Source organism: Pyrgilauda ruficollis, unplaced genomic scaffold, assembly GCF_017590135.1.
Source record: "Pyrgilauda ruficollis isolate IOZ18807 unplaced genomic scaffold, ASM1759013v1 scaffold228, whole genome shotgun sequence".
Classification (NCBI taxonomy): domain Eukaryota; kingdom Metazoa; phylum Chordata; class Aves; order Passeriformes; family Passeridae; genus Pyrgilauda; species Pyrgilauda ruficollis.
Window position 1 is genome coordinate 275491 of NW_024522317.1, and position 27953 is coordinate 303443.

At 53.5% G+C, this 27953-nt stretch overlaps 2 protein-coding genes across 3 annotated transcripts; both read right to left on the bottom strand.

The window, feature by feature from the left end:
* Positions 1-475: 475 nt before the first annotated feature.
* FANCG (FA complementation group G) lies at positions 476-10451 on the bottom strand. Its single transcript, XM_041468704.1, has 14 exons — positions 10311-10451; positions 10126-10207; positions 8487-8618; positions 7509-7702; positions 6728-6881; positions 5440-5570; positions 4941-5087; positions 4011-4171; positions 3717-3783; positions 2873-3210; positions 2660-2715; positions 1936-2073; positions 1003-1135; positions 476-733 (listed from the first exon to the last, which is right to left on the bottom strand). Exons 1-14 carry the CDS (start codon positions 10449-10451, stop codon positions 616-618), a joined length of 1992 nt encoding a protein of 663 aa, XP_041324638.1. The 3' UTR covers positions 476-615.
* Positions 10452-10994: 543 nt separating this feature from the next.
* Positions 10995-27950, bottom strand: PIGO (phosphatidylinositol glycan anchor biosynthesis class O). 2 transcript variants are annotated; one of them, XM_041468697.1, is made up of 11 exons: positions 27834-27950; positions 26880-27373; positions 24815-24958; positions 23583-23706; positions 22437-22596; positions 21086-21259; positions 17752-19321; positions 17038-17241; positions 16565-16767; positions 15734-15804; positions 10995-15140 (listed from the first exon to the last, which is right to left on the bottom strand). In XM_041468697.1, the coding sequence occupies exons 2-11, from the start codon at positions 27370-27372 to the stop codon at positions 15020-15022; spliced, it is 3264 nt and encodes a 1087-aa protein (XP_041324631.1). In that variant the 5' UTR covers position 27373; positions 27834-27950; the 3' UTR covers positions 10995-15019. The 2 variants fall into 2 exon arrangements, with proteins under 2 accessions (XP_041324631.1, XP_041324632.1); XM_041468698.1 differs by lacking the exon at positions 27834-27950 and having other exon boundaries at positions 17038-17169; positions 26880-27443.
* Positions 27951-27953: the final 3 nt, after the last annotated feature.

Below are 27953 nucleotides of genomic sequence, written 5' to 3' on the forward strand. Positions count from 1 at the left end.
TAATGGGGTCAGGGGACCTTCCTCATCCAAAAAAAGCTCCACCAGACACGGGGCAGGGACATGTGCTCCTTCACCCCTGAGGGTGGGGGGCCTGGAGCTATGGCATTGGCACCGACCCTCAGGGCCACAGGTGTGGGTCTGGACCCTGCTGCTAGTGCAGCATTGTGAAATTTGGACCCCAGAGCTGTGTACCTCAGACAAAACCACTTCTCTGGGCTCCAAAGCACAGCAACCGAGCAAAGAGCTGGTACACAAAGCACAGGAAGGGCAGTCTGAGTGCAGAACCAGCCCTGCCATGCACAAGGCACAGAGGATGAAGGCACCTCTGCCCTTGATCTCTCACACATCCAGGGCACACAGCCCATGGGCTCTCAGTAGCTGGAGGCAGTGTCAAGGCCATGACTGCAACATTTTGCTCTGGAAAAAGAGCATGGAAAAACCCAAAGCTAAACTGAGTTGAGGTTTTTATTAGAAAAGGAGATCTATTCTGTTTCAGTCCTTTGGGAATCTAGCTTCATCACAGAGTAATCCTGAGTCTTGAAGGAGTTCTTAAAGGCCTTGTGCCAGCCAAGTGCAGGGAGACCTCAGCAGATGGGTATGGGGAGCATAACCAGGTCAGCTTGAGGTGTCGTGGGCTGCTGCCCTGAGGTAATCCTGTATGCTTCTGGCAAGAGGCTCACTGTCAGGGAACACTGCCTGCTCCAGACATGAAGCCAGGTACAAAGGGAGGGGCCTGAAAGGGAAGGGAGCATGGCAGCAGTGAGGACCGCAGCATTGCTTTGCCATGCCCTAACACATTTGTTCTGCAGGTCCCCCCGCTCTGCCTGCAGCTCTGCCCTGCCCATCTGGCTCCATGTCACCTCTTCTGTGCCCCAGGGAGTCCCAGCAGAGCCACAGCCTGCGGGCCCTTGGAGCAGTCATCAGGGGAAGCTCCTCAGACACCTCAGCTGCCCTTACAGCCTGACAGACTGCACTGCCGAGATCTCACCCCCCCCCACACACCTTCCCTGCCCTTGCTGCTGCCCATCCTCTCCAGGGGAGCTCTGCGAGAACTTCTGCCACTGAGCAGCCGCCTCCTGCTTCCGGTTCAGCTTCCACAGGGCCTGCACCAGGTAGGAGGCAGCAGCTGGGTCACCTGCAAGACAGGAAGAAGGATCAGCCCCTAGCAGAGGAGGAGTGGGTCCTCAGCACTGCTGTGGGTTGCAGGGTATTACAAAAGAAGCTGAGAAGCCAGACGAGGTCAGTGAGTGTAAGGAGAGGTGGTGTAATGGGGAGGAGGCTGTCCTGGCTGTGTCACAGGCTCTAATTAACCCCAGGGCTGGCAGCCAAGGCAGATGGCATCAGCCCTGGAGCACAGCCTGCCACACCTCTCTCTGCACACAGACTGGGTTCTCCTTGCAGGCACGTCCACACCCCCAGAGGGAGCAGCCACGGACACGACTGGGACCAGCAGGTCTGACAGATCCTGGTGAAGCTCACACCTCTTCAGCATGTCAGAGCACTCAACAGGAGAGAGCAGCCCTGTCAGCTGCACTAGCCATGGCTGAGCTCAAGACGTGAATGCTCCCTTTGCAGGCCTCTGTACTGCCAGGCATGCACATGCTGCTTCCTCAGGTAAGGAACAGCTCCTATACCTGCTGCTGCCAAACTGGGGTTGAGGCGGGAAGTTTCCAAGCTCTCTGAGGGCACAGATTATTGTCACGGTTCTGATACACTCCTCTGACAATAATTTTGGTTTGTTTCTCCATGGCAGTGAGCTGACCAGGCCCCACAGAAGGATCTCTTGTTTGTAACATTGCTAGTGGCCCTACTGTTGTTCTTGACACCTGAATAAATGTGGTATAAAGCATAAGAACTTCCTGCTGAATACAGCAAAGCAGCCCAGGACAAATTTGTGGAAATCCCTTGTGTTCCTCACCAAAATGAGCCTGTTACCTGGTGAGATCTGCAAACTGTGCTGGAAATCCAACAGGGCTTCTTTGTTCCTCCCCAGCTCCAGGAACTGCGTACCTCGCCCAATGAGAGAGAGCAACCTGATCTTCTGGAGCACCTCCACTTCTGGCTGGAGATTCTCTGCCACAGGAAGACACACACACCTGAAGACAGCATCCTCCAGACATTCTCTTCCCTGTTCCCAGCAGGCTGAGCCAGGTTAGCAGTCAGGACAGGCCAAGCTTTTACTTTGGGCTGCTCATCCTCCAGCTCTGGAGACAGATGGCAAAGCTCAGCCTCTCTGCCAGGCCGGAAGAGGTCGGGAAGCAGCAGAGGGGGAGAGTGAAGAATGTCAAGAGCCCAGAATGTTACATGGCTGTGGTGAACAGTAGCCTCAGCAGCAGCCTGGCCTTTGGCTGTCCCTTTGCACCACTGGCACGTATCTTTTCCCCAAAAACTGAATTGGAGAAGATTTCCAGTTCACAGCCCCTTTAACTGCTACCTAGGCAGTGAAGGAGGCAGAGCCAAGGCCAAACTCTGCTCCAAAAAACAACAGCCAGTCTCTTCAGAGGCTTCAGCATGGCCCAGAGCTTTGTACCCTGGGACAACTGCCTCTTGCCAGAGTGATGCCGTGCCCACCACCTTGGCCCTGTACCTGCTGCTGCCAAGCACACAGATCCTGACCCAGTCAAGGCCCCACACACGTCCCGCTTGTGTGGTGTCCTACCTGTCTGTTTGATGCCAGACCCATGAAGCTGGACACGCAGGAGATCACTGAGGCACCTGTGGGTGGGAGGCCAGAGGAGCTTTGGAGCCACTCCTGGGCTCTCAGGAGTGCCAAGTTATCGGGGCAGCCCCAGTGCCATGCTGTGTCCTGCCCTTGCCCCACCATCCACTGCTGCCTGCTGGGAGGCCCCTTCTCCCGGCAAGGCTTTATCACCTGCTGAACTGTGTTACAGCTTCCTTGCTCTCTCCCAGCTTGGCCCATGCCCAGCCCTGGTGCAGGTATCCAGCTGCTCTCCAGGCAAGGCAGCACAGGCTCTCCTTCTTCTGGGACAGGAGTGCACCCGCCAGTTCTGCCCCTGGCAACGAGGACTCCGGCTGCTCCAGCCTCTCCTCCACCCATAACACCCGTGGAATGAGGTCAGTTGTCTGGCTGATGACCTCCTCACACACAGTTATGGCATCCTGGTGCCTCCCAGCCTGCTCCAAGGCAGATGCTGCTTCCAGAAACACCTCTGGGATCCTGGGCAGAGCTGAGCTACTATCCAGGGGCACCTGGGGAGCAAAAGTGACATCAGTGCAGAAGTGCAGAGTTCTCTGCCAAGCAGCATGACTCTGTGCATACTGGAATATGGAACTGCTGCCCAGCAAAGCTCAAGGCCTCTCCCACAGTCATTGGAGCCTGGTGGAGCAGGCAGAAGATGGGAAGCACTCACAGCTCAGCAGAGTCAAGGCACCAAGTCCCTCCTCTGGAAGTGGAGGACATCCAAAATCAGGCTGACAGCTGCTCCCCAGAGGGAAGGGGAAACTGTCTCTCCAAACAGCAGAGGTGAGTGCCCTCTGGTGTGAATCCAAAGGCAGACATGCCACAGGTCGGGGGTGCCAGCCCCCACTTCATTTCCCTTACATCAGCCCCTATCTCATTTCCTTCACATCTCAAACTAGACACTGAAGCCTGGAGTCCAGGGCTGATGCCTGGGCCCAGCCCTTGGGACTCAGTTTGGATTCCTCCAACCCTCATCCTCCAAGTCACCAAGGGAGCTCTTTACCAGGACACCTACCTGCTGCTGCAGCCCCTCCTGAAGGAGAGACAGAAAATCCAGGTAATGTTCCACTGCATCAGCCACCCTGCAACAGGAACAGGACATGTGGTGGAAGGAGAAGTGCCATCAGCCAGGTGAAACCTGGATTGCCAGCCCGCAGTCTCTCCCCCTGCACCATATTCGCCCTGTTCACAATCTCCATGCTTTGAGCAGGCCTACAACAGCAGCACTGAACTGGATCATTTCCAGGAGCACAGGGAAAACTGCAGAGCCCAAACCAGCAGGGTGCAAGCAGACCAGAGGCACTGTTACCTCCCATCCTGGAGACACCGCTGTGCCAGAAGGTACTTCACTTCAGAGGGGTGGCGATGGCGAAGGAGGGAAGTGAGTACTGGTGTGTGGACAAGCAGCTCTATTTGCATTAGGAAATGGGGACTAGAGGAAGCAGCTGCTGGAGGGTTTTTTCCCAGAGCCTGTGAAACAGGAACAGAAAAGATGATCAACACCACACTGGTCAAGTCTCAGGCAGCTGCAATCTTTTGTCACTTCTGACATATGGAGATGCACACAGGCAAGCAGAAGTGCTGCACTTCACAAGCACAACTACATTGTTCTCACAATGGCTTCCAGCAAGAGCCATGAGAATCACACAAGGGCAGGCAGACTTCTGTTCTCCACATGGCACCAGGAGATATCCAAGATCACCCAGGTCACCTCAGTTTTTTAGCTGAGCTGCCTGGAACACCATCTCCCATTGCAGCCTCAGACCTAGTTAGACCATTTGTAAGGAAAGAGTTCCCTCTCCTCTCTGTATGTATCTGACAGTTTTCAAACAGCTGAAGAGATAATTCAGGGTCTACTGCTCTGTGTGACCTCTCCCAGGCAGGTTCACACAGCTAATGCACTCTGCCTCACTGCAGCCAAAATCTGCCCTTAAAAGTCTCTGTACTATTACATACTTTACTAAGAGATTGATACTTTCTGACCTGAGAGTATAACCTCCCAAGCCACCACGAACATGAACTAGGACCCAAGGTCTTGCCACATCCAAACGTGGTGCTGAGCAGGAATTTCAGATCTCATTGGACTCCTTCCTGCTCACTTGCTGAAGGCAGAACCATGCTATTTTGGGGACTCCTTCCAGGGTCAAACAGCCCCCAAAAAGGAAGAAGCCTGCTTTTGAAGCTCTGTGCAGACTCTGCTGGGCAAAACTCATCCCAGAACTACAGGAACCAGACAAACCTCGTAGAGTATGGTCAGGGCCTGCAGCTCAGCATCGGTCTCTCCCAGTTCATGGTACACTGCTGCCACGTGGGACAGGGCAGGAAGGCACTGGAAATCTACCTGGAGGGCCCGTTTCAGGTGCTGAAGGGCTGTCTGAGGCTTGCCCTAGGTGGATGGGAAGACATGCATGTTGAAAGCACATCCCGCTGAAGTCTTTACTGTTTGGTAGGACCCAGATTCTCGCTCTGCTTCCCCAAGAGATCCCCACTAAGCAGGGCAGCAATTTAGCCAAAAGCAGCCCTCCTCAGGTTGGTTTTTGAGCTTCTTTCTCTGCAGCTACACTTTGCAATCAGCCAAAATCTTGTCATGGATTTTGCAGCCTGTCCAAAGAGGCTGGGGCCACAAGGGCAACTTCTGCTCAAGGTCTTTCCTCCCTGAGAGGCCTTGGATCACACAGGCATTGTGAGCCTGAGCCTCCCCACCCCACAGCTGCCTTTCCCCTCTCTGCTGTCATTACCATTTGCTGAGCGCAGCAGCCAAGGCAGGTGTAGATCTGGGCCAGGATATTCTTGGAGCAGAATCCTCCTGCAGCTTCCTGAAGGAGGGAGAGGGCAGTGGGGAAATTCCCAGCCTCCAGCTCCTGCAGCCCTAGGACAGACCCAACATATTGGCTCTGCGGCTCACTTTTGTGTCCCACCTGGCCCCAAACAAGTGTGGTACCCTTTTCTTCCCAGAGCCATAGGGATTTGCCTGATCCCCTCCAAACCCAGTGATGCACAGCCCGACAATGCCAAGCTGCCATCTTTGCTTTAGTGGTTTTGCAAGAGAACAAGCCACTCAGTGGAAATGTCCAGCAGAAATAACAGCAGCTTCCAAGCCCAAGATGCTTCCTTTGGCCCAGAACTAGGACGGGGGCATGTGCTGGACAGGTTCACCTCTACATTCATCCACAATGACAGCAGTGTAGATAGGGAAGCACACACAGAACTTCAGAATTTTTTCAGCACATCTGGGTCATTTCCCAGCAGGATGCTTTGGGATATCAATTAATTAATATTTATTACAACTTGTTATTTGCCTTTTCTTCAGTCTCCTTTTCAGGCTTCCCTCTGAGGCTGCTCTCACATAGCAGCACCACACTCACATCTGCCACCTCCCTGCTGGAAGTGCTGGTACCACCCTTGACTAGTTGGCTCCAGCTCTGTGGGCCAGAGCTCCTGCCCTGCCTCCTGGCAGGAAGGCCCTGTAGGAGCCCAAGCACAGCAAGGCAGGGCTGGCTGTCCCTGGAGCTGCTATGGGGTTGTCAAAACAGTAAAGGAGAGAAAACATCCAGGATGGAACACAGCAGCCAGAGGAGATCCACTGCTTGCTGTGACACCGGGCTAGAAAGTCTCACAACAGCTTTGTGTGGCTCTTGCAGCACACAGTCTGACAGGAACAACATGCTTGCAACAAGACAAGTTCCAGAAGAAAAGAAAATCTTCATAAATTCCCTGCCAGCCTTCTGCTTTAAGGTCACTGCAGCGCCCAGACACCTCCCATACAGTCCCAGACAGGCAGAGGAACCCTGTGATAGTGCAGAGAAAGGATGAGCTGGGGAAAAGAAAAGCAGGGAAGCTTTTTGAATATGGAATGTAAAGGATGAGACTCAGAGGCTCAGCCCAGAACCTCTCCCAAAGGAACAGCCCGAAAAACCCCAAGGGCTAGTTTGCTTGGGAAGAGAAACCAGGATAAGGGCAGGGAAAGTGGTCCTGGGACACAGCAGCAGGAGACTATGCTGGCCTGAGTTCCTGCCCCCCACAAACCTTGCAGGAAGGCTGCTGCCGTGCAGAGGATTTCTTTCAGGTCCTTGGCGCTTTGTACAAGGGGCAGGGAGGCCCCCTCTGGAGGGACCTGCCATGCCTTGATCATGGAGAGGAGTTCGTTCTGCCCCTCACTGCAGTGAGCTCCTCCTGGGTCCTGTGAAGGAACAGAGGAGAGAGAGCAGGGAATGCTGAAGGGAAGCAGGAAACACTGGTCGAAGTGCACAGAGAAACAGGTCCCACCAAACCACTCAACACTGCTCCCTGCAGTGGGAGCAGACTAGGGAGCAATGTCCTACCATCTGTTCCTTTCAGCAACAACCCCTTACTGCAGTGATTCCTGCCTGCCCTGGGGCAGCACCTCCCCACCTCAGAGTGGGGTGCACCTCCAGAGCCGCCTGGCATGCAACAGAGAGCTGTTGGAGTGTATTCAGAAAAACAGGACCCATCAGCAGCCTTTTGATCAGCAGGGAAGGTTCTGCATCCCACTGCTGTTCCCTACAGAGTCTGCAAGTCCATCTGCAGCCCTCTTCCAGTGTGCCCAAGTCTCCTGTCTGACACACAGAGGTCCAGGGCCCACGCAGGCAGAATATTCTGTTATTCCATTAACACTCTCAGGGCCATCAGGCTATGCTGGGATGCCACGGGGCGGATTAGTCATGCTGACTGGGCAGCACTGATGGGTTCAGCTGTCCAAGTGCCACAACAGCATTTTGCAGAGTGAGTTTTATGACAAACATGGTATTTATGCCAGCTCTGCTGGCATCTGCCTGTGCCCAGTTACCTCAGCAGTGCTCAGGAGCTGGAAGAGGCCAGCAACACTTCCCAGCTGGCTGGCTGCCAGCCACCAGGCTGCTTGCAGGGCCCCGAGGTGGTGCAGAGGTGCCTGCAGCTCCTCCACTGTTACCTCCTGCAGCACCTTCTCCCACAGCTCCTCCGTGCCAAGATCCTGACCGCAGGCCCCACAAACCTCCAGAACTGAAAAAAAAAAAAACCCAAGCAAAAAGACAGCTGTGAGACAATGCGTTGGTGCCCTGTAACAGACACTCTGGATGCAAGAGGGAGAGAAAGCCTCAAGCAAGCACAGGCTCCTCATAGTGATGGAAAGAATGGGATTGCAGGGCTGGCCTGGCCTCAGCACAATGGAAAACAAGCTCTAAGAGAGTGGAGCTGACAGCAGCACACTCAGGAGACAACACACAGCACAACTCAGAGCTAGACTCCAGCTCTGCTGAGCCCTCTTGAAGTCATTTGCCCTCAGGTAAGCATGTGCCAACACTGCAGATCCACCTCTGAAGTGCAGCCTGTTTCAGTGAGCTTTCTTTGAAGCTAGCACACCATAATTAAAGAAAACAGTAATTTTCTACTGTCACTAAAACTTTGCTAGAGACTGGGCACCTTATACAGTAAAAACTCTTGTTTCCCTTGAAACCTCCAGCCCATCCCTGCAGGCAGGCAGCTGCACATTGTCCCTGGCCACATGCCACTCTACCTCCAGCTCTTACAGGCGGAGCCTGGATGTCTGCTCACAGTTCCCCCCATCTCCAGCCTTTCCAAGTGCAGCCAGGCGTGCCTGCCCACAGTTTCCAGGTGGAGCCAGGCATGTCTCCTCTCAGTTTCCCCCATCTCTGGCCTTCCCTAGCAGAACTAGGAGTGTCTGCTCACAGTTCCCACACCTTCAGCCAGTCACCAAGTATCTCCAGAGGAAAGAGAGTGCTCTCCGGACCCTGGGAACTCCCCAAACAAACCTCCATATCCTTACCCCTGAGGAGCCCCTGGCGTATTCCTTCTGCTTCTTCTTTGATGGCAGAGTCAGATGCTCCCACAGTGAAAAGCAGGGAGTTGTAGAGGACAGTGAGTTCCAGAGGCAGGGCAGGGAGGGCAGCCGGCAGCCCTGTGGGCACAGCCAACCCAACAAGAAATTCAGCTGGCTAAGAATAAACAGCTGTCCATGCTCAGGTGGCAACACCTGGCTTGGCGACAAGAGAAGTGGCTTGGCAAGAAGGTTTTAGTGACTGTGGTGCGATTTAGCCACCTGGGAACTGCAGCCCCAGACAGACAGCACGTGTCAGCACGCCAGGTGCCAACACTGCTTTAGACATCCATTCCCCATGCTGCAGTCCTCCAGGAATTAGGCCTTTCAGCTCTCCCAGAAGAGCATCAACAGCCTGCTCTGCTCCAGTACACAGCCACCCTTTCACACACTGTGTCTCTCTCCTTATCACAGAATCTCAGAATGGGTAGGGCTGGAAGTGACCAGAGTGGCTCATCTGGTCCAATCTCCCTGCTCAAGCAGGGCCGTCTTAGAGCACGTGGCAGAGGATTGCATCCAGATGGTTTTTGAGTAGTTCCAGTGAGGGAGACTCCACAACCTCTCGGGGAAATTTGTTCCGATGTGCAGTCACCAGGGTAAAGTTATTCTTCATGTCCAGGTGGAACTTCCTGTGCGTCAGTTTCTGCCCATTCCTTGTGTCTGCTGCTCAGCACCACCGAGCAGAGCCTGGTCCATCCTCTGACCCCTCCCTGCAGACACTCACAGGTATTAATGAGGTCTTCCCTCAGTCACCTTTGCTCCAGACTGAACAGGCCCAGATTGCTCAGGCTTTCCTTGTAGGAAAGATGTTCCACTCCCCTAGTTATCCTCATTTCCCTCTGCTGAACCCTCTCCAGGAGTTCTGTGTCTCTCTTGCATTGAGGAGCTGAGAAAACTGAAAGTAAAGCTGCCTCACATTGGGCTTTCCCTGCACCACACCTGTGTCAGAGCCTTTTCCCTGGCTTCCCACAGAAACATCTGTCTGACTTTTGCTTTACAGAAACCCCAAAGCTCTGCCCAGCAAGTTACGGTGCAGTCTGAGGCTGGACAGTAACCCTTTTGCTGGCCCAGGTCAGCATGGGGCAACAGAGATCATTTCACCTTGGCTTGTTTCCAGCACTGGGATACTGGAGCTGAAACCAGAGGAGCAATATCCATAAACTAAAACACAAGGAGCTCCACCTCAGCTTGAGGAAGAACTACTTTATGCTGAGGGTGGCAGAGCACTGAACAGCTGCCCAGGGAGGCTGTAGAGTTTGCCCCTCCGGAGACACCCAAACCCCAGCTGGATGTGCTCCCGTGTCACCTGCTCCAGGTGGCCCTGCCTTGGCAGGGGGGTTGCACTGGGTGATCAGAGATCCCTTCCAACCCTGATGATTCTGTCATTAACTCCTTTGCAGGCCCCGTTCAGCACTGGGCAGGGGAACCGTTTCACCCCGCCGCTTTTACGCGTTTGTTTCCAGCCCCGGGACACCGGAGCTGCATCCCGGTAAACAGAGCCGTCGGGGAGCCGGTGCTTCCACGCCCCCACGCTTCCGGCCCGGACAGCAGCGGGAGGCGAAGGCGGGGCACAGCGGTCGCCACTCACCGCGGATGCTCCGGAGCAGCTCCCGGAACTCGTCTCGCAGCTGCCGGCGCGCCTGCCGCGCCTCTCCGCCGCACCGCGCCGTCTGCAAGGGACGCACTTACCGCCGGCCCGGCTGCGCAGCGGCTCCGGCCGCAGCCCCGCGGCTCGGGGAGGGGGGGCGGGGGAAGGAAGAGGACGTGCCGCACCGTCCATCGCCCGACCAGCGCCCGGCTGTGGGCGGCCCAGGCCCGCAGACAGCCCTGCTCCGGCTCCGGCTCCGGCTCCGGCTCCGGCTCCGGCTCCGGCTCCGGCTCCATCCCGCGCCGCCGCTTCATGGCCGCCGCCATCTCCCACTGCCGCCTTTCCCGCCCTCGCCGCTGATTGGCGGGAAAAGCCGTCACCAAGGCAACAGGGAAGGGCGGGGCCGAGGGGGCGCGCGCCGGGAAGGGGGTGGCCGCGGACGGACAAAGCTCGGCGCAAGGCGAAGGCAGCAGTCCGAGCTGGCAGGGAGCGCCAGGTCAGCGAGTGGCAGCCCTGCCTCCGTGCAGGAACCCACAGGAACCACACACCTGCGCTGCCCGAGCGTTTACTGAACTCCGTCAGGCTTGTAGCTGAGACCCCTGCCCTGGGGAGCCTGTTCCAGTGCCCGACCACTCTCCTGGAGAAGTCTTTTCCTGAACCCGAGAGTCTCGGACCCCAGTTCAACCTAAACCTCCCCTGACGCAGGTTCAGGCCGTTCCTTCGGGTCCTGTTGCTGGTTTCTGCAGAGAAGAGATCAGAGCCTAACCCCCCATTTCCCCTCAGCAGGAAATTGTAGGTGAGGGTTCCCATGAAGGAGGCCCCAGACGGGGCGGGGAGTGGTTTGGAAGAATGAGACGACACAGCTCCCCTTGGCTCTCACCGTTTTATTTGCAGACATCATTCACAGCTGCCCAAGCCCCGTGCCACCCTTGGACAGCAAATCACGCCTCCCCGCTACTCCCGATTAATTAATTATGCAGTTTAACACCAGAGCAACCCCTTCCTGGCTGCCTCACCAGGGCACCAGGTGAACAAGCACAGCCAACTTGCCTGCTCTGGAGGGATTTTTGGAAAGAAGAAGGCTCTGCTTCCCTCAAGCAGAGACTGGAGCATGGCTTCCACCTTCCAGGTGTAGCTGCTGGATGTGAACGAAAGCATTGACAGCCAGATTTGCAGATACCCAGGAAAGTGTAGCACCATGCTGCATGCAGAGCTCCCAGGTTGCTTTCCACAACTGGGTTAATCCCCTTTTTTTTTTTTTTTTTTTTTTTTCCCCAAATGAGGGACTGAGGTACAAAGAGGTTAATAAAAAATTAAACAACAATCTTGCTCCAAGCCACATGGTGCACTGAGTCAGGGTTCAGAGGAGAGAGCAGGGCTCCCCAGCCCTGCTCCTCACACTGGCACTGCTGCTTCCTGAGGGGAAGGGGGGACATGCACACCGAGACTGGGACTGTGCCTTGGCATAAAAAAGCAGCCTGAAGAGTTGAGGGAAAAACAGGGAGAGATGGGACAGAGGAATGGCTGTGGGAACACAGCTGGAAAGAGCCCTGGGCTCCCCAAACAGTGCCATCCCTTGGGATCCGTGTTAGCCCCACGGACCAGAGCTGCAGGTGCTCCCAACACTCACAACTCTTCACAGTGGCCACAGCTTTTGGTCACTATTTTCTAGGCAGCAAAAAAGAGACACAAGTAAATTTTTTTTCTGTGCCAGGACCATGGGACACACCATGGGCCTGGGCCAGAGAAGTTTCCCAATGACTCTCCCCTGCCAAGAAACACATGCACAACACTTGCAAAGCCCAAAGTGCAGAAAGATTGTGGAGTGCAGGATGAAAACTGCTCAGCTGAGTACCCTGTCCCCTGTCACACCCTGCCCAGGGACACAGGGACCAGAAATAAACTGCCTGGAGTAACTTATCTAGGAGAGCCAAGTGGGACCCCTACAACAACCTCTTTGGAGGGATGTGGGGCAAAACCTACTCCCCAGCACTCCAGATTTCCCAAAGAGCCTTGGTTTGGACTAGGAAGCAACCCCCTCCTGGGGTTTTAAATCAGCAAACACAGCCCTGTCTGCTCCAGCATCAGCAGCATGATCTGCTTCCAAGGTTGCCAGGCCCTAGACTGGCATTAACTCTGTGATCCCCAGCAAGTTCAGAAGAATGGCAGCCAAATAATCAGCTTGAGGGCAGCTGAGGAAGGCTGACAAAGACTGAAACAGTCAATGAAACGAAGCAAGAGCATCTCCAGCCCTTGGAAAACTCATCTCCGTGAATCTGAAATCTTTGGTGTAGCAGCCAGTCTGCTGTATCCGAGCAGCCAGCACTCCATGGCATCTCTGCAGTGACAAGGATGCACTTGCAGCTCTTCTACTGCAAGTTTTGTTTAGTCTCTGGTGAGATAAGTGTGTCCTTTGATGACACAACAGCTCTGCTGTTCCTTCTGCTCTCCCTGGCCTCCTGGGACCACGAGCCCGCATGTGGCAGAGGGGTGGCATGGAGGGGTGAGGAGAGAAATCCCAAGCCCCGTGTGACTGCTCCAACCATGAACAGTGGGCATGGGAAGGCTCAGCTGCACTGGAGTGACCAGTGAAAAGAGAAACAAGTCCCAGAGATGGAAGCCAAGGGGCCTGGGTGGCAGCTGTGGGGACATCAGGGCCCAGTCCTACACTATCAGTGGCCACAGGGACTTCTGCCAGCACAAATACAGGCAGGCAGAAAGCTCCTGACCAGGTTGTGAGGTTACAACAAGTCCAATTTGAGCTCCAGCCTTGAGGTTTAGCAACATGTGTTATCCAGGTTAACCTCACACTAAATGAAAATTTACTGGGTAACTGCTACCTCCACCCCCTTCCTCCTCCCCCCACTGATGCACCCCTTGTTCCTTCAGAAGCACATGGCCACCAGGGAGTCAGCTTTCAGCAAATAACCTATTTTTAAGGGTGTGACTGCCTAAGCCCATTTTAATTGTGGGCTGATGCATTCCTGTAGCTTTCAGCTTCCCTCACTGTTTGCCCCTACCCCTTCCTTGTGCTAGCACTGGTGGTGTGCATCCAGGCAGCGAGGCAGGCTAGGGTGTGATGCCAGCTACAAACCAGTCCCTGCTTGTGACAGGTGAGATTGAGCAGGACCACAGAGCAGAGGACATGAGAGGCTGAGGTAGCAGAGCACAGCCAGCAGATCAGGAGCAGGCCAGGCAATGGAAACCTAATATAAGAATAGTTTAAGCCTTCCTGGAATTGCATCTGAACAACTGAGCAGGCATTTTGCAGGGGTAAATTATAAAATTCCACCTGCCCTCAAGAACCACAGCAACTGGGCACTTGGGAAAAATGGCAAGAAATGAAATAATGAGAGAGATTTTCCCTGGGACTCTGCAGGGCAGAGGAGAAGAGCCTGGAGTTATGCTAACAGTCTGCAGTAATGAACTCGAACAGAGGCAGTCATGGTGCATGAGTTAAAAATTAATGGGATCAGGCAAATATCATTGCAGAACTCCCAGGCAAGCAGTCCTTGTCTCTTTCCAGAGAGGAAAGAGACAAAAGTTTCATAGCACCAAGTAATGCCACACAGTGGTTCAGGGCAGTAAGGAACCCCAGCTCCAATGGAAACTGCAGGAGGAATTGAGCTGGGATGTGGCCAGGCACCATGGTCACCACCCTCTACCTATGCCCATAAAGAAAGAAACACCATGCCTCCTGACTGTGAGCAGTCAAGAGCATGTTTGGCATAGCTTACTTGTGACATGAAGTCTCACAGAGAATGCCAAGGCCAAGAGGGAGACAAGCCCCAAACATGGGATCATGGATGTGATTGACTGCATCTAGTCCACAGCACACACACACAGACACCAGTTAAGTTAAACCACTTCCCAAAAGAATTGGTGCCAGCTCCAGACTTTCAAGTAGCTCTTCTCAGGCTCTGGAGCTCACACCAAGGCTACTCCTGCAGCTGGGACACCTACTCCAGGTTCCCCTTTCCTGCTGGCCAGGCCCAGCATGGGTGTGAGCCCACATTCTGTCACTACATCCTCCTGCATCTTAACTGCTCACAGCCAACAGCCAGCATCCAGCAGCACACAGCCAGGAAGAGATCAAGAGCCTTGGCTGCTACCACCCAGCCCACAGGGACCCTGACAGGTTGAGAACAGAAGTGGAGAATTTCTTGGTCGTGCACACAGCTGTCCCTGCTACCACTGGCCCAAGCCTGATGTACAAGGCAGCCCAGAGTGCTCCCCACTGCACTTCACAGGGCTGAGGGGAACCAGGAAAGTGGGACTGAGTGTAGGGCAAGAGAGGCCTCACTACAGAGCAACTGACTGACTTTACAAAGGAGTAGCTGCCACCGAGGCTCCAGGAACCATCTGCATGGAACCATGTGCAGTGTGATTCCAGCGTGAAAACCGAGCATGTGAAAACAAGTGGAGGCTGTGGGACATTCCCTCCCCTTCCAACCTCCTCTCCCCTCCTCAGCTGGCTCCATCCTGTGAGTCTTTGCACAGTCAAGGTGACACCTTGCTGGCCACTGAAGCCTACTAGCTGCACATTGTGGCAGGTGTCAGGAAAGTACCAGCAAGATGCCCGTTGGTGTTTCTCCAGAGGAGCACTTCAGGACTCTTGCTTCTTGGGCTCCTGCAGCAGAGTCCTCCTGCTACCAGCAAAGGCCCAGCAAGAGCTCTGACCTCCTCTGCTGAGAAACACCATCCCCATGAACCAGGAACAATTGGCTCCAGTCCTTTTGTTCAGCACAGCAGCAGGGAGCTGGGCATAATCCCTGACTGCTGTCGGCAGGCACTCGTTTGCTGGCGGCTCGTGTGTCCCTCCCAGCCCGAGGGAGGCAAGGAGACAAGCACAGCCTGGGCCGACGAGCAGATCAGGCTCCCCACGTCTCCAAGGCTACCTCAGCCGAAGCTGGCTGAACCAGGTGCTGACGGCACAGTCCACACGCATCACCAGGGAGATCCCCAGCAAGAGGCAGATGCTGCTCACCACAAAGCCCAGCGACTCAAAGAGGAACCTGCAGGCACAACACATGCAGTTAAGGACACAACAGCCAGCATGACTACAGAGACAGGCTGCTACCCTCCAGCTGACTGATTTTCCTGACAATGAGAGGCCGGTAGCATCCTGCATCCTAAAACCTGAATTACATTCACTCCTCAGCAGTTGCTGCCTGTAACCTGTAAGCCAAGCACTCCTCTGATTTAGAGGCCACTCAGGACACATTGAGCCAGGATCGTGAATCCCTCAGAGGCTGAGGCCACCCTTCACACTGACTAGTTCAAAGGTTTGCTGGTTCAGCATTTCTGGGTTTATCACTTCTGGTCTGGTATCCTTACCTTTGACTCTCTGACTACAACATTCCCAGCTTCCTGGGGCGCTCTGTGTGTCCTTGGAAATTTAGATGAAGAGAAACTTCTAGGCTCTAGCTCAAGTCTAGCTTGTGAATTTCAAGAAGGAGTTAGTTAGGGATATTCCTACAACCAGTACTAGGCAACGAGTCAGAAGATCAGTCACAGAGTCTCTTCCAAAATTACTGTCTGTGAACTCTAGTCAAGGTGTCAGGGACATGAGTCTTAATCCAGCATCAGAGCAATTTCTGGGACTTACTTTGGGGCAAAGACCTTCCAAACCATGAGGTGTCTCCTGAGGATCATGGCTGCACAAACACAGGCCAGAAGCTGTGGGGAAGATCATGAAAAACAAGTTACAGGTGACTCTGGAGAGACCTCCTGGGCACTAGGTTCACATCTGAAGGTGGTACTAAACTGCACCTGAGAGGCTGGCACAGCACACATCAGGAATGAGCATCCTAAAGAGGACTCCCTTCCATGATGTCCTCAAGTCAGGAAACACAAGCAGCTTGAGTACGTGAAGGCCTTGTGGGGCCAGGCTGGGGCAGCACAGGGGAGGGTTCACACCATAGCTAACCTGACCTGTTTCACTGAGAGGGGTGCTGCTGCTTTCTGCTGCAGGGCTTGCCCCTTCCCTTGCACTGTCTCTGGTCTGACAACATAAGAGAATGATTTGAACAGATAAATCTCGGAAAACTATTCACTTCTTTCACAGGATTAAAATTTCTGGTGTTTAGCTTCCTATATAATCACAGTACATATGAAAACCAGAGCTGCTGTGAGATAGGAAGACAGGGAGTAGGATTACAACCCTGCAGCTCCTGTGTAGACATTCCCACTCTGGGCATATGGGTATGAAAAGCATCCTAATCCATATGGCAGCTTCCAGGCTGGAGCCCTTCCCAAAGCTCAGAGCAAATGGCATGGCTGAGAAGGGACTGCTCTTCCACCTGCAACCAGACACTCCACCCCAGGGCCTGTCTGTGTCCTGACGGACCCCTTTCTCTCATCAGAACGCCCCACAGTTGTCACAACACACCAGTTTCCTCCTAGACCTTTCCCACAGCCACCCTGCCTCTGCCCGTACCTGTGCCCCAAGGACAAAGAGATACTTCAATCCCAGCCGCAGCAGAGCAGTGGAGAACTCCTCTGGAGACTCCCGCAGCCTCATTTCCATCATGTGCTCCTCCACCTCCTGCAGCGCCTCCCGGGACTCCTTCTTGGGCTTCTTCCTCTGTGAGTTGGACATCTCACACACAAAGGGCCACAGCAGGAGCAGCGGGCAGCCAACTACCTCAAGGACAAAGGCACATGAAGTTATCAGAGCCCAGGAGGAGAGGAGCAGTCTAGGCTCTGCCATCCTGCCCTGCATGTGCAGGAAGCACATACCCCAGCTCCAGGCCAGGCTGCTGTGGCCCCACAAGGGGAACAGCAAGGATGCTGTTGCTCAGCTGGTGTGAAGCCTTTACCGCCCCGTGCTCAACCTGCAGAGCCCCAAGCAAGGCACTGCACTAATCTGTGTCTGCTCAGGCTCCAGAGCCCAGGAAGAAATTGATTTACCTGCAAAGAGGATATGGGAGGCAAAGGTGTTGGCTCCCACCAGGACAGCAGGCAGGACGTTCATGCTGTGGTCGAGGTGGAAGCCAACAAAGGCTGCATTCCAGTGGATGGCTGGGAAGATAGGCTGGTGGCCTGTGGAATAGAAGAACTGTGAAGCAGCAAGGAGCCAGGAGATCACTGCATACCACGGCACTGAAAACAGCTCTGAGAGAATAAAAGACAAAAACAGAGCAGGGGATGGGGATATCAGCATCAAGGAACAAGACAAATCCATGGTGAAAAAAAGCCTAGTGACTTTTTTTCCAGGTTCCCTTTTCATGTTGGCTCTTTTAAGAGACAAGAAACAGTCAGCTCCCCCCACAGATACAGCAAGGGGCCAGCATTCCCTCTGCTGGTGCCAGTAGCCTTGCTACTGCACTCTGTCAGAACCAGTGGAGTTAGGTGACTGTTCACACCCTGGGAAGAAGAGAGCTCCTTTCCCTGACCCAAGACACTCCTCCCCCTCCCATGTTCACATCCCTGCTGTACACATCTTTCTTCTACCAGAGGATTTAAGCAGCTCTAAAAAAGCTAAGAGTATCCTGAGGATCAGTGCACCACTATTTCCCAAGACTAGAAACTAGATCCTGTTTCTCCCACTGGAATTAAGGCAAGGTCACTGCAGGTTACCCCAGGTAACACATCCAGTGGTTGCTCTACTGAGCCCAGACTCACCAGCATCTCCAGCAAGGCCTCTGGCACATGTGTGGATGTGCAGCAGCACAAAGGCCTCCACGAAGAGGAGCAGGAAGGCAAAGCTCAGCCGCTCGCTGTGCAGAAGCATCAAGAGGAAGCCCAGCAGGGTGAGGGCTATGACCAGGGCTGCTGAGTACACGCTGCCCAGCCCGTATGCTGCAACAGTGGCCCTGCAGCTGCCCCGCTCCAGCCGGCTCTTCTGAGACTCCTGCATCCTCTTGTAGATCTGAGGGATGACGTGGAGGAAGTCGACTTCAGAGCCAGGGACCCCCAGGTAGGGAGTGACAATGGATCCTGCCGACTCCCGTGTGTCCTTTGCAAACACCGTCATGGGATTGCACAGCAGGAGCAGCAGTCCCACGGATGCTAGTCCATAGACAGCCCTGGGAAAGACAACAACTGCAACCTGCACCAGCTCCTGCAGCTTGCCAAGAGAGTCATCAGCACTGGAGGCAACGGCCCAGTAGCAGGCAATGCAAAGGACCACCAGTGGGAAACCCCAGCGCACGAAGAGCACGAGGGGGTCCGAGCTGTTCAGGTTGCCATAGTGCCTTAGCCAGCTCTGCACTGCATACACCAGCCCAGCCAGCAAGGCCACGCACAGGAGGTAGAAGAGGTTCTTGGCCCGCGTGTTTCTCAGGCTGGCAAGTGGGGAGAGGAAAACAGAGGGCCGGCACTGAGGGATTTCTTCGCGGCACTGGTGGAAGAAACTGGAGAGGCGCACGCAGACCAGGAGCATGGCCACGAGGCACAGCAGGTACCAGATCTCTCTCCGGTAAGAAGAAACGCCAAGGAGCTGCTGCTTGGGACCTTCTGGCACAGTCAGGTGGCCATCCCAGTGGAGCTTCCCTACTAGCAACATCACCAGGGAGGCCAGCAGGAATGGAGCCACCCGTGCCTCGGCCACAACAAAGCTGTCAGAGAACATAGCTCCACAGCGGAAGAACAGAATGCCCATGGGGAAGGCCAGCCCCAGCCATGCTCGCAGCCTCTGCCTGAGGCCACCACTGGCCAAGGGTGGCTGACTGCCTGTCAAACGGGCTCTCTTGAGATGCTGGCCCCACCAGTGCCAGAAAAAACCCAGCTGAGAAGCAGCGGCTGCCCATGACGACACCAGGAGCAGATCCAGCTCCTCCTGGGTGAAAACGTGAACCAGCCATAGCAGAGCAGCCCCCACAGGGCCCCAGAAGAGCGGGTACAGGAGGCAGCTGTGACAGAGAGATTGTGAGGACACGGCCAGCTCTGAGGCCATGTAGCAGAGCAAGCAAGAGGAAGCAATAAGGACGCAACCCCCCACCATACGCAGGGGGTGGAAGCGGGCCCAGGACTGGGTGCACACAGCCCGTGCCTCCCGCAAGTAGCGCTGGAAGCGACTGATGAGGCTTCCCAGCCTCGCCTTGAGCTCCGGAGGCACTGTCGTCCCCTGCACCTGGGTCAGGAGCTGCATGTGCTCCTCCACAGCACTGGAGAAGAGCTCCTGCAGGTGCTGGAGCTGCTCTGCTGGCAGGTCCTGAGCCACCAGAGAGTAGGACTGCAGGAAGCGATCCACCTACAGGACAGAAGACACAGGATCAGACAGCAGCACTGGAAAACTGGGAATGGGATTCAGTGCTTCACACTGCCCTTTCATAATGGAAACAACTACAATTTACCAAACCCTGCCAGGGCAGGCTTGTCCCTAGCCATATCACCCAAGGATGTCACCATCAGGAAATTCTGCCAAATCTCTCTGCCAAACTGACGTTCCTCTCAATAGATGCATCTTTAGTGACAGCCATAATGACTCCTGCAGCTACACCTCTGCTATTGCTGTGCATCACTAAGGGCTTTCATGGAGTCTTTAGCAGCAATAAGGCAAATGTCCTCCAGAAGGCCAAGTCATTACTATTAAAGACTTGTTGATCTGCGCCCCATGTTGAGTTTTATGGTTTTGTGTGAGGAAAAACATCACATTAAAAAAACTTATAGTGGATGAAACCAAACTGCTTCCCTTTGTTCAATAATAGCACGTTAATACACTGCACCATAGTGTAAGAAAAACTCATTCTTTTTGCTTTCTACTTCAAGATGACATGAAGAGAGGCAGCTATGATCCCAAAGTCAAGAAAGAAGTGTTACAGGGGCATTAGCAGGGCAGAGAACCAGCACACACATCCATCTGCTTAGATCTCTCCAGTCCTGAATTGCACCCGTAACTTCACACACCTTCCATTTGCCTCAGAGCACAGTCAGAATCAGTCTGCCCCTGCCCATGGATGGCACACACCTGCACTGGCTCTCTCACAGGCCTCCCTGGAATGTCACGGATTCTTCAACACCACTGTTATTGAGCCAGAAACCTCCTCAAACAATAAGTGCAAATATTTAAACAGGCACAGCTTGATAATGCTAATTCCTAACAAATGACAATTGATATCCTCAGTGATTAATGGACACTAACACACAGTATGATCTTTAAATGTCAGAGCACTCTGCTGCTCTATAATTACAGAGCTGAGTATTTCTGTCTTCCCATCAGCAATCATTCTCTCCAGCTCCTCACCGGCTTACACCAGTGGTGTCCAAGTGGCACTCCAAGGAGCTGGTTGAGCACTGGAGGAGTTATTCCTGTACTCTTTGCAATCCAGAGCCCCTCAAAGGCAGACTGGCCCTTAGCTGAGATGCATGCCTTGCAATGCCTGTGGCAAATTTGGCTCTGTGGCATGACCAACAGATGGTCCTCACATCATCCATAGAGGCTCTCACTTAGCCTGCTCCACTGCCTAGGCTTCTTTCATACCTGATGTAGAGACTCACATTCAAATTTTGTCAATTTTCTCCTGGGGTTCTGTATTTTGTTGCACTTTGTGTGAATTGTTCCTTCAGTATCCTACTTTAGTATTACCTGTTACATGGTTATTTTTTTTTATTTGGTCTTTCATTACTGTTTTCCTTCTTCCACTAATCTAGAATAGTTTTTTTTTTTTTTAACACTGTTTCCTCTTCAAAACTGAAGCAGCATCAAAATCTCCACTTTTACTTTCAAATCTCCAATCACAAGACTTGCCTCTGGTCATTTTCAGACTTGAGGAACCAGCATCCCCTATTACTTAATCCACTTCTGACCATCTGGGTCCAGCCACCCTCCACCTTCCCAGACAGTATTTTCCATACCACAGCACTAAACAGGTGGCTCTCGTTTCTCTTTAGGGAAAATGGGGCTGTCTTTTACTGGTGCAAACACTGCAAGGATGTAATGCTTCAAAATACCCCATGCTTAAAAACCCATTCCTTTTCCCCTCTAGGTCAATGGGAGGCTTACCACAGACCATACCTGCTTGGCATTGATGTGATAGACTGAGAGCTGCTGTAAGGCTGCAGACACAGCGTCACCGTCCCCAGCAAACAGCTCGGCCATCACCTCCCCAATATTACTGTAGGGGATGGGCACCCCCAGCAGCAGGGCCACAGTGGGCACCAGGTTCACTTGGGGAATGGTTTCAGGCTCCTGGAGAGACAGGGAAGGAATCAGAAATTCAGAGAGAACACAGCAATGGAGTTTTTCACTCATTTGAGAGGACAGTGGGGAAGACATCCCTGTTCAAAGGTGAATCCAGGCAGAGGCGCAGCTCTACTCTCCCCAAGGGTCCTCTGGTGAGAAGCATGCCTGCTGGGAGCTGCAGGTTGAGGGGGAAGGCAATGGCTGTCCAACAGCTCACCTAGCCCCACACAAGCACCCCTCACAGCTGTAGTGCATGATCTGAACACGCATTCCAAACACTTCAGTCCTCTGTATGCTGTGTCAGTCCTTCCACTGCTCTACAGACAAGGTGACAGACCTCCCACTCCTCTCAATCAAGGTGAAAAGGCTGCAAAGCAGCACCACGGAAAGAGACCAGGAGGTACTGGTTGATGGAAAGTTCAGTGTGACTCAGCAATGCCCTGGCAGCCAGGAGGGCCAACTCTGTCCTGTGGGGCATCAGGCACAGCATCACTAGCCAGGCAAGGGTGGGGATTGTCCTGCTCTGCTCTGCACTGGCTTGGCCTCAAGTGCTGGGGGCAGTTTTAGACACCAGAATATAAGAAAGAAGTTAAGCTATTAGGAAACATCCAAATGACAGCCAGGAGGCTAACGAACAGTCTGGAGTGGAAGCTGTGTGAGGAGTGGCTGAAGTAATTTGGTCTGTTCAGCCGGGAGGAGACTGAGGGGGCACCTCCTGGTGATCTTCAACATCCTAACAAGGGGAAGAAGAGGTCAGGCACTGATCTCTTCTCTGTGGTAACCAGTGACAGGACCTGAGGGAATGGTCTGAAGTTGTGTCAGGATAGATCTAGGTTGCATAGTAGGAAAAGGTTCTTCACCCAGGGGATGGCCACGCACTGCAACAGGCTCCCCAGAGAAGTGTTCACAGCACCAAGCCAAACAGAGTTCAGGATGTTTGGACAATGTTCTTAGGAACATGGCACGACCCTTGGGGGCGTCCTGTGCATGGCCAGGAGTTAGACTTGATGATCCTGATGTGTCCCTTCCAATTCAGCTTATTCCATGATTCTATGACAGACTCCCCATCCCTCTCAGTCTAAAAAAAACCCAGTTAACTGTTACTCTCTGTAATCCTCTGTAATCCAGAAAGCAGTTTTCAGGCACCAACTCAGGCAGGGATAGCGAAGAGTCAGCTCCTCACCTCTGGAGGGCCACTGCCAAACAGGGGTGTCCTGCTGTACACAAACAGTGCTGCGTTGACTTCCTTCTCGCTGTCACCACCATGGTCTCCAGTTTCTGTCATGCCATGGTCCCCAGCCACCAGAAGAAGAGTGTCATTCCCCAGATGATCCACCAAGGACCTACCACCAAGATAAGCAAGGTCAACTCCTCCCTGGGCAAGGGCCCCACTAGCCTAGGTGGAAGAGGATATCTGTCCAGCAAGACTGCCTGCACCACAGAGGTGAAGCTCACAAAAGGATATGAGCAAAACTGAATGCTGATGCAGAACTGTAACAAGCCAGCGTCCAGGGTGTTTTAAATTGTTGCTTTAAAACCAAACTAAAAATTCAGAGCCCTAAGACAGAGTGGACCAATCTTGCTTGGATCCCCAGCAAGCAATGCCTTCAGGGATCGCAAAAAAATGCAACTCAGAAGAAAGGCTCCTGATAAAAAAACAAAATTCTAGGCTGCTTCTATTTGGGTTATGTATCATGTTATGTGAGCCATCTTCCACTTCAAAGGAAAAAAGCAGGGATTAGTTCCCAAAGGATGCAGTAGGTATGACACAGTATATGCTGCACTCTCAGATACAGCAAGTTCCCAATTCCTTCTAGCAGCAAAACTTAGAAGCAGCCCTAATCAAAAGCTGCAGCATTTTGGGCTGAGAAACATCTGCATGACTGAAATTCCTGTATCCCGTCCTGTCCTCTGTCTCAAAGGTACAGCTTATGGTTCTGTGTGATAAATGCAGCAGCACTCATTTCCTAGCCAGGGTCCTCCATCTGCTTCTCAAACATTAGCCAGAACTCAGTGGGACAATGTCCATGTTAAAGATGGAAAGAGAGAGGGTCAGTTACACTCCAGCTGCACTATCATCTCATGGCTTGGTAGAGAAGTAAGACCTGAGGGCAGCCTTACTTATGAAACCAAACCTCTCAACACTCTATGCAAGCAATACTGCCCATAGCTGGGGTTCCAGCTGCTGCTGGCCAAAGCTGTTTTCCATGTTAACAGCTCAGTAAGTATTCCCTGTTGCCCTCTGCATCTGTCAATGCCCTGGGAAGGTGCCACCAGCCTGGCTGAAGGAAGAGGCCAGCTAGCAACCCCTCAGTGCCATGCTGATCACCTGAGCATCTCATTCATCTGGGTGAGCTTTTTTGCCATCTCGGGGTGGTCGGGTCCGTGTTTGTGCCCGCAGTGGTCCACACCAAGGAAGTGAGCAATCAGCACATCCCATTCACCGCTGTCCACTGCAGAACAAAAGCAAACTTATCAAGCACCAGCCTCGAATTCTAAGCCTGGATCCTCCAGACAAAATTTCCTGGTTGCCTCTGGATATTGCTATTTCTTCCCCTCCTGCCACTGCCAGCTCTCAGGGAAATAAAATGTAGACTTTAAGTCAGGCATACTCTTGGCCAGAGGTTCCTGGGTGCAATGGCACAGGGACCTCAAAGCCTTGCAAACATCCCACGATCCCTGTTTTTTCTCCCCATCCCTCAGGAGGGGAACAGTACAATGTCACCCAAGTCATCCTGAACTTACCTCAAACTGCCACAGACTGAGCCAAAACAAAGATATGCTCAGAAAAAGGAGAACCCAGAACTCCCACCCTTCCCTAAAATATCTCCATATTTTAAGTTGGACCCATCAATATGCCCCTCTGCATCCCAGTAATGGGCATGACACACCAACATAATCCCTAGTTAGAAAGTTACCCTGGCCTCTCCCCTTTGCTTTAGGGCCTTGACACATGAAAACCAACATATTTGAAGTTAAATGATGACCTGTAGCTCTCATACAAGGCACACAGACTTGCCTGTGAAAGGCCACCGCACCCATGATTTGTTTATATTCAGACACAGAAAAATGAAAGAGCATGTCCCTTGGTCCCAGGACCTCAGGGAGGTGGAAATAACCTATTTCATGCTTCATCTTCTTCCCATGACTAGGGAGCACCAACGCTTTGCTGCAAGCAGTGCTGTGTCTCAGGCTCCTAACTTGTGTTTCCTCCAGAGCACTGTGTGCCTGCCTAGGCAGCCACGTGTCAAAGTTAAGGTGCTCCTCTGTCTCCATCCCACCAGTATATTTTGTAAGACATGCATAGAAGTCTAACCTCATCCCAAAAAGCTGAATTTTGTCCCAGACAGAGGAAAGGTACCTACAGAAATGGTCTGTGGGCTCCAAGAACTGGCTTATCTGTGGAAATACAGCTAGAGCACTGTAATCCTAAGGCAGCAGTGTGTAACTGCCCAGTGCTCCTTTGTAAAAGGAAAAATCCTCCAGTCCTACCTCAAATTTGCGGTAGATCTACCATATTAGGCCAAGGTTTATCCATGCCCTGGTGAAAGAGCTACTTACCAGTTGGATAGAGATGCTGCAGGATCCCATCATCCACAGTGTGAAGATCCTTTACATTAAAAGAAGGGAAGAAATAGGAACGGAAGAACTTCTTTGGGAAGAGTCCTTCCCACGTGTCATCACCCATGAAGACTACTCTCCTTCCTGAGCCAGAAGAAAAGAAGCAATGAGATGGAGCCCTCCTGGGTCATGCTGTTACCACAACAACACAAACAGCCTGAGAAGATCCAGGTCAGGATCTGGAGCAATGGCTCCTGTCCAACCCACACTCAAAACTAAAGTTTTTACTAAAAAAATACCATCTGTCTGTAAATGACATTGAATACAGGGAGGAACCAGCCAATGAGTATCTGTAAGCCCATGAGTGCCCCCCACACCAAAGTCACTGCATAACCTCAGGACTTATTGCTGATCTGACACGTCACCCCTGCAGGAAGACTCCTGGGCCACCACAACACAGGGCGTGCACAGGGCGCAGCATGAAGCAGACAAAGCCTCACCCGAGGCCTGTGACACCACTGCAAAATGCAAGGCAGCAGCTGATGGAGAGAAGATGTGAGTCCTGAGCTCTGGCTTTTAAACACAATGGTGATGGTGTTCCAGACATGGAAAAGAGAAGGCAAAAGCACTGATGCTTCCCTCTGCCCTTGCTCTCCTTGCCCTGCCTGCCATCAGCTGCTGTGTTTCCACAGCACCTCTTCAGCCTGGGAGCAAGGAACCGTTTTCCCTGAGACTGCTGTTCTGCCACAGGATATACTGTGATCATCATTTTGCCTCAGATGGCTCACTGCATTTGCCCACCTTGCTCACACAAAGTCATGTTGCCTTAGCCCACTCTGAGCCTTGGAAGGAAGTTTCTCTGGGTAACAAACCACTGTGCCCTGTCCTCTTCCCTCTACTCCATTATCCCACCATAACAAGCCCTTTACAGCTGCACTAAGCATCCCCCAGCAGCACCAAACCACAGTGAAAATGGGATGAGGTTGCTGCCTCATGGCTGCAGGCAGCTGTCCAGGCAGGCTGGCTGCCTGAGGGACACCCCCACAGCACACCTGGCACCACCTGGCACACCTGGCTCCTCCCCTGTCACGTGCCTCACACAACACAACCTTGGCAATCCTACAGGCATTCCTGGGGGTGACCTTGGGACAAACACCACCAGTGCAGCCACTTTCACCTGCTTTCTTGTCATCTTTGAAGATGATGAAGATGAAGTCATGGTCACAGCTACTTCTCACTCAAGTTGGCGACGCCCTGCCTGCATGACAGCCCTGCCTTGGGTAACTGTCATTAAGCAGGGAGAAAGAATCAGCTCACAGGGGGGATCTGTGGCAAGGAATACCCTTCCCAGGGAGAAAATAATCAAGGTTTGGAATACAGGTTTAACTGAGCAGAGGCTTGCACGTGCCCTGTCCCAGTGGGCTGCTGCCCTGCCCACACAGAGTCATAGAACCATAGAATGTTAAGAGGTTGGAAAAGACCTCAAAGATCATCCAGTTCCAAGCCCCTTCCCATTGGCAGGGACACTTCCCACTAGGTCAGGCTGTTCAAGGCTTTACTTAGCATGGCCTTGAATGCTACCAGGGATGGGCCATCCACAACCTTCCTGGGGATCCTGTTCCAGTGTCTCACCACTCTCATAGTAAAGACTTACTTCTTAATATCTAACTTAAACGTCTCTGTCAATTTGTACCCATTGTTCTTCATTCTATCACTACAGTTCCTGACAAAGAATTAATTTCCAACTTCCCTGTAGGCCTCCTTCAGGTACTGGAAGGCTGCTATGAGGCTGCAATACAACCTTCTCTTCTCCAGGCTGAACAGCCACAGTTACAGAATCATGAAAGTTGAAAGAGACCTTCAAAACCACCCAATCCAATCACCCACCCACCACTATAAACCCTAAAGCACACCACCCAGCACAAGATATGAAAGCCTCTTAAGCAATTCCAGGGACAGTGACTCCACCATCTCCCTGGGCAACCTATTCCTATTCCTGTGAAAAAAAAGTTTTTTTATATCCAGCCTGAAACTCCCCTGCCTGAGCTAAAGGCCAGGAACTCACCGTTCTGCACCAGCTGTGCCAGCAGGTTGTCCTCCTGGATGGCGTAGGAGGCAAAGTTGTTGCCCACGTCGATGAAGGTGGGCAGCGAGCCGGTGGTGAGGCCCTTGATGCGCTGCATGGTGGCCGTGGGGGGGTCGGCTCGGAAGCGGTAGAGCCGGGCATGGCGGGGCTGGGAGGTGGCCAGCTGGTGCAGGACACCCAGCTTGTTCTCGTAGGGCAGCGGGCTGGCCTTGGCGGGGTCAAAACGGGCGAACTCAAAATGGAGGGCGTCGATGATGACGAGCACAGCCTTGGAAAAGCGTTGGGGAGCCCAGCAGGAGCCTGGCGGGAGGCTCTGCCTCTCCCAAAGCGGAGGCACGAGTGGGTCTGAGCAGGAACTGCTGCTGGCAAGCTCGATCCGGGTGAGCAAGAAGCCGCTCATGAAGAGCCCGATACCAGCAAAAAAGAGAAAGCAAACCCAGGCCAGGAAAAGCACCACTGGCCACCGCTGCATCCTAGAGGGAAGGACAGGCAGGCTCAGCCCGCAGCGGCCCTGCCTGGGCAGGCACCACTCCCTCCCTGCCAGCACCCGTCCCTGGCCCAACACCTCCCACACCCACCCGTCCCGCAGTCCCCCAGCAGCCTCCTGACTTTACTTGGTCCCACTCCGTGTCCGGCAACTGCCCCACGCACTTCCTTGTATCCCCTCCTGAATGGGAGCCGAGTCCTGCTCCCTCCCGACTGCCCAGCGCTGTCTCGGCACCCCCAGCCCTTCCCCGGTATCCCCATCCGCTTCCCGACACCCGCATTCCCCTTCACACACCCCCAGCCCCTCCCCTGCACCCCCGACTCCCGGTCCGCCACCTCACACCCGAGCCACCCTTGTGTCGCCCGTGCCCCAGACTCCCCTCCCGGTCCCCCAGCCCCTCACAGCCCCTCTTTAAGCCCCCGGACCCCGCTCCCGTCCCGTCCCACCTGCGGCTCCCGGCGCCCGTCGCTCCCGGAAGCGCCGCGTGTGGCGCCGACCGCGCTAGAGCGGCACAGAAGGGAGCGCCATGGGGCGGCAGCGTCTCCTGGCGGCCAGGAGGTCCCAGC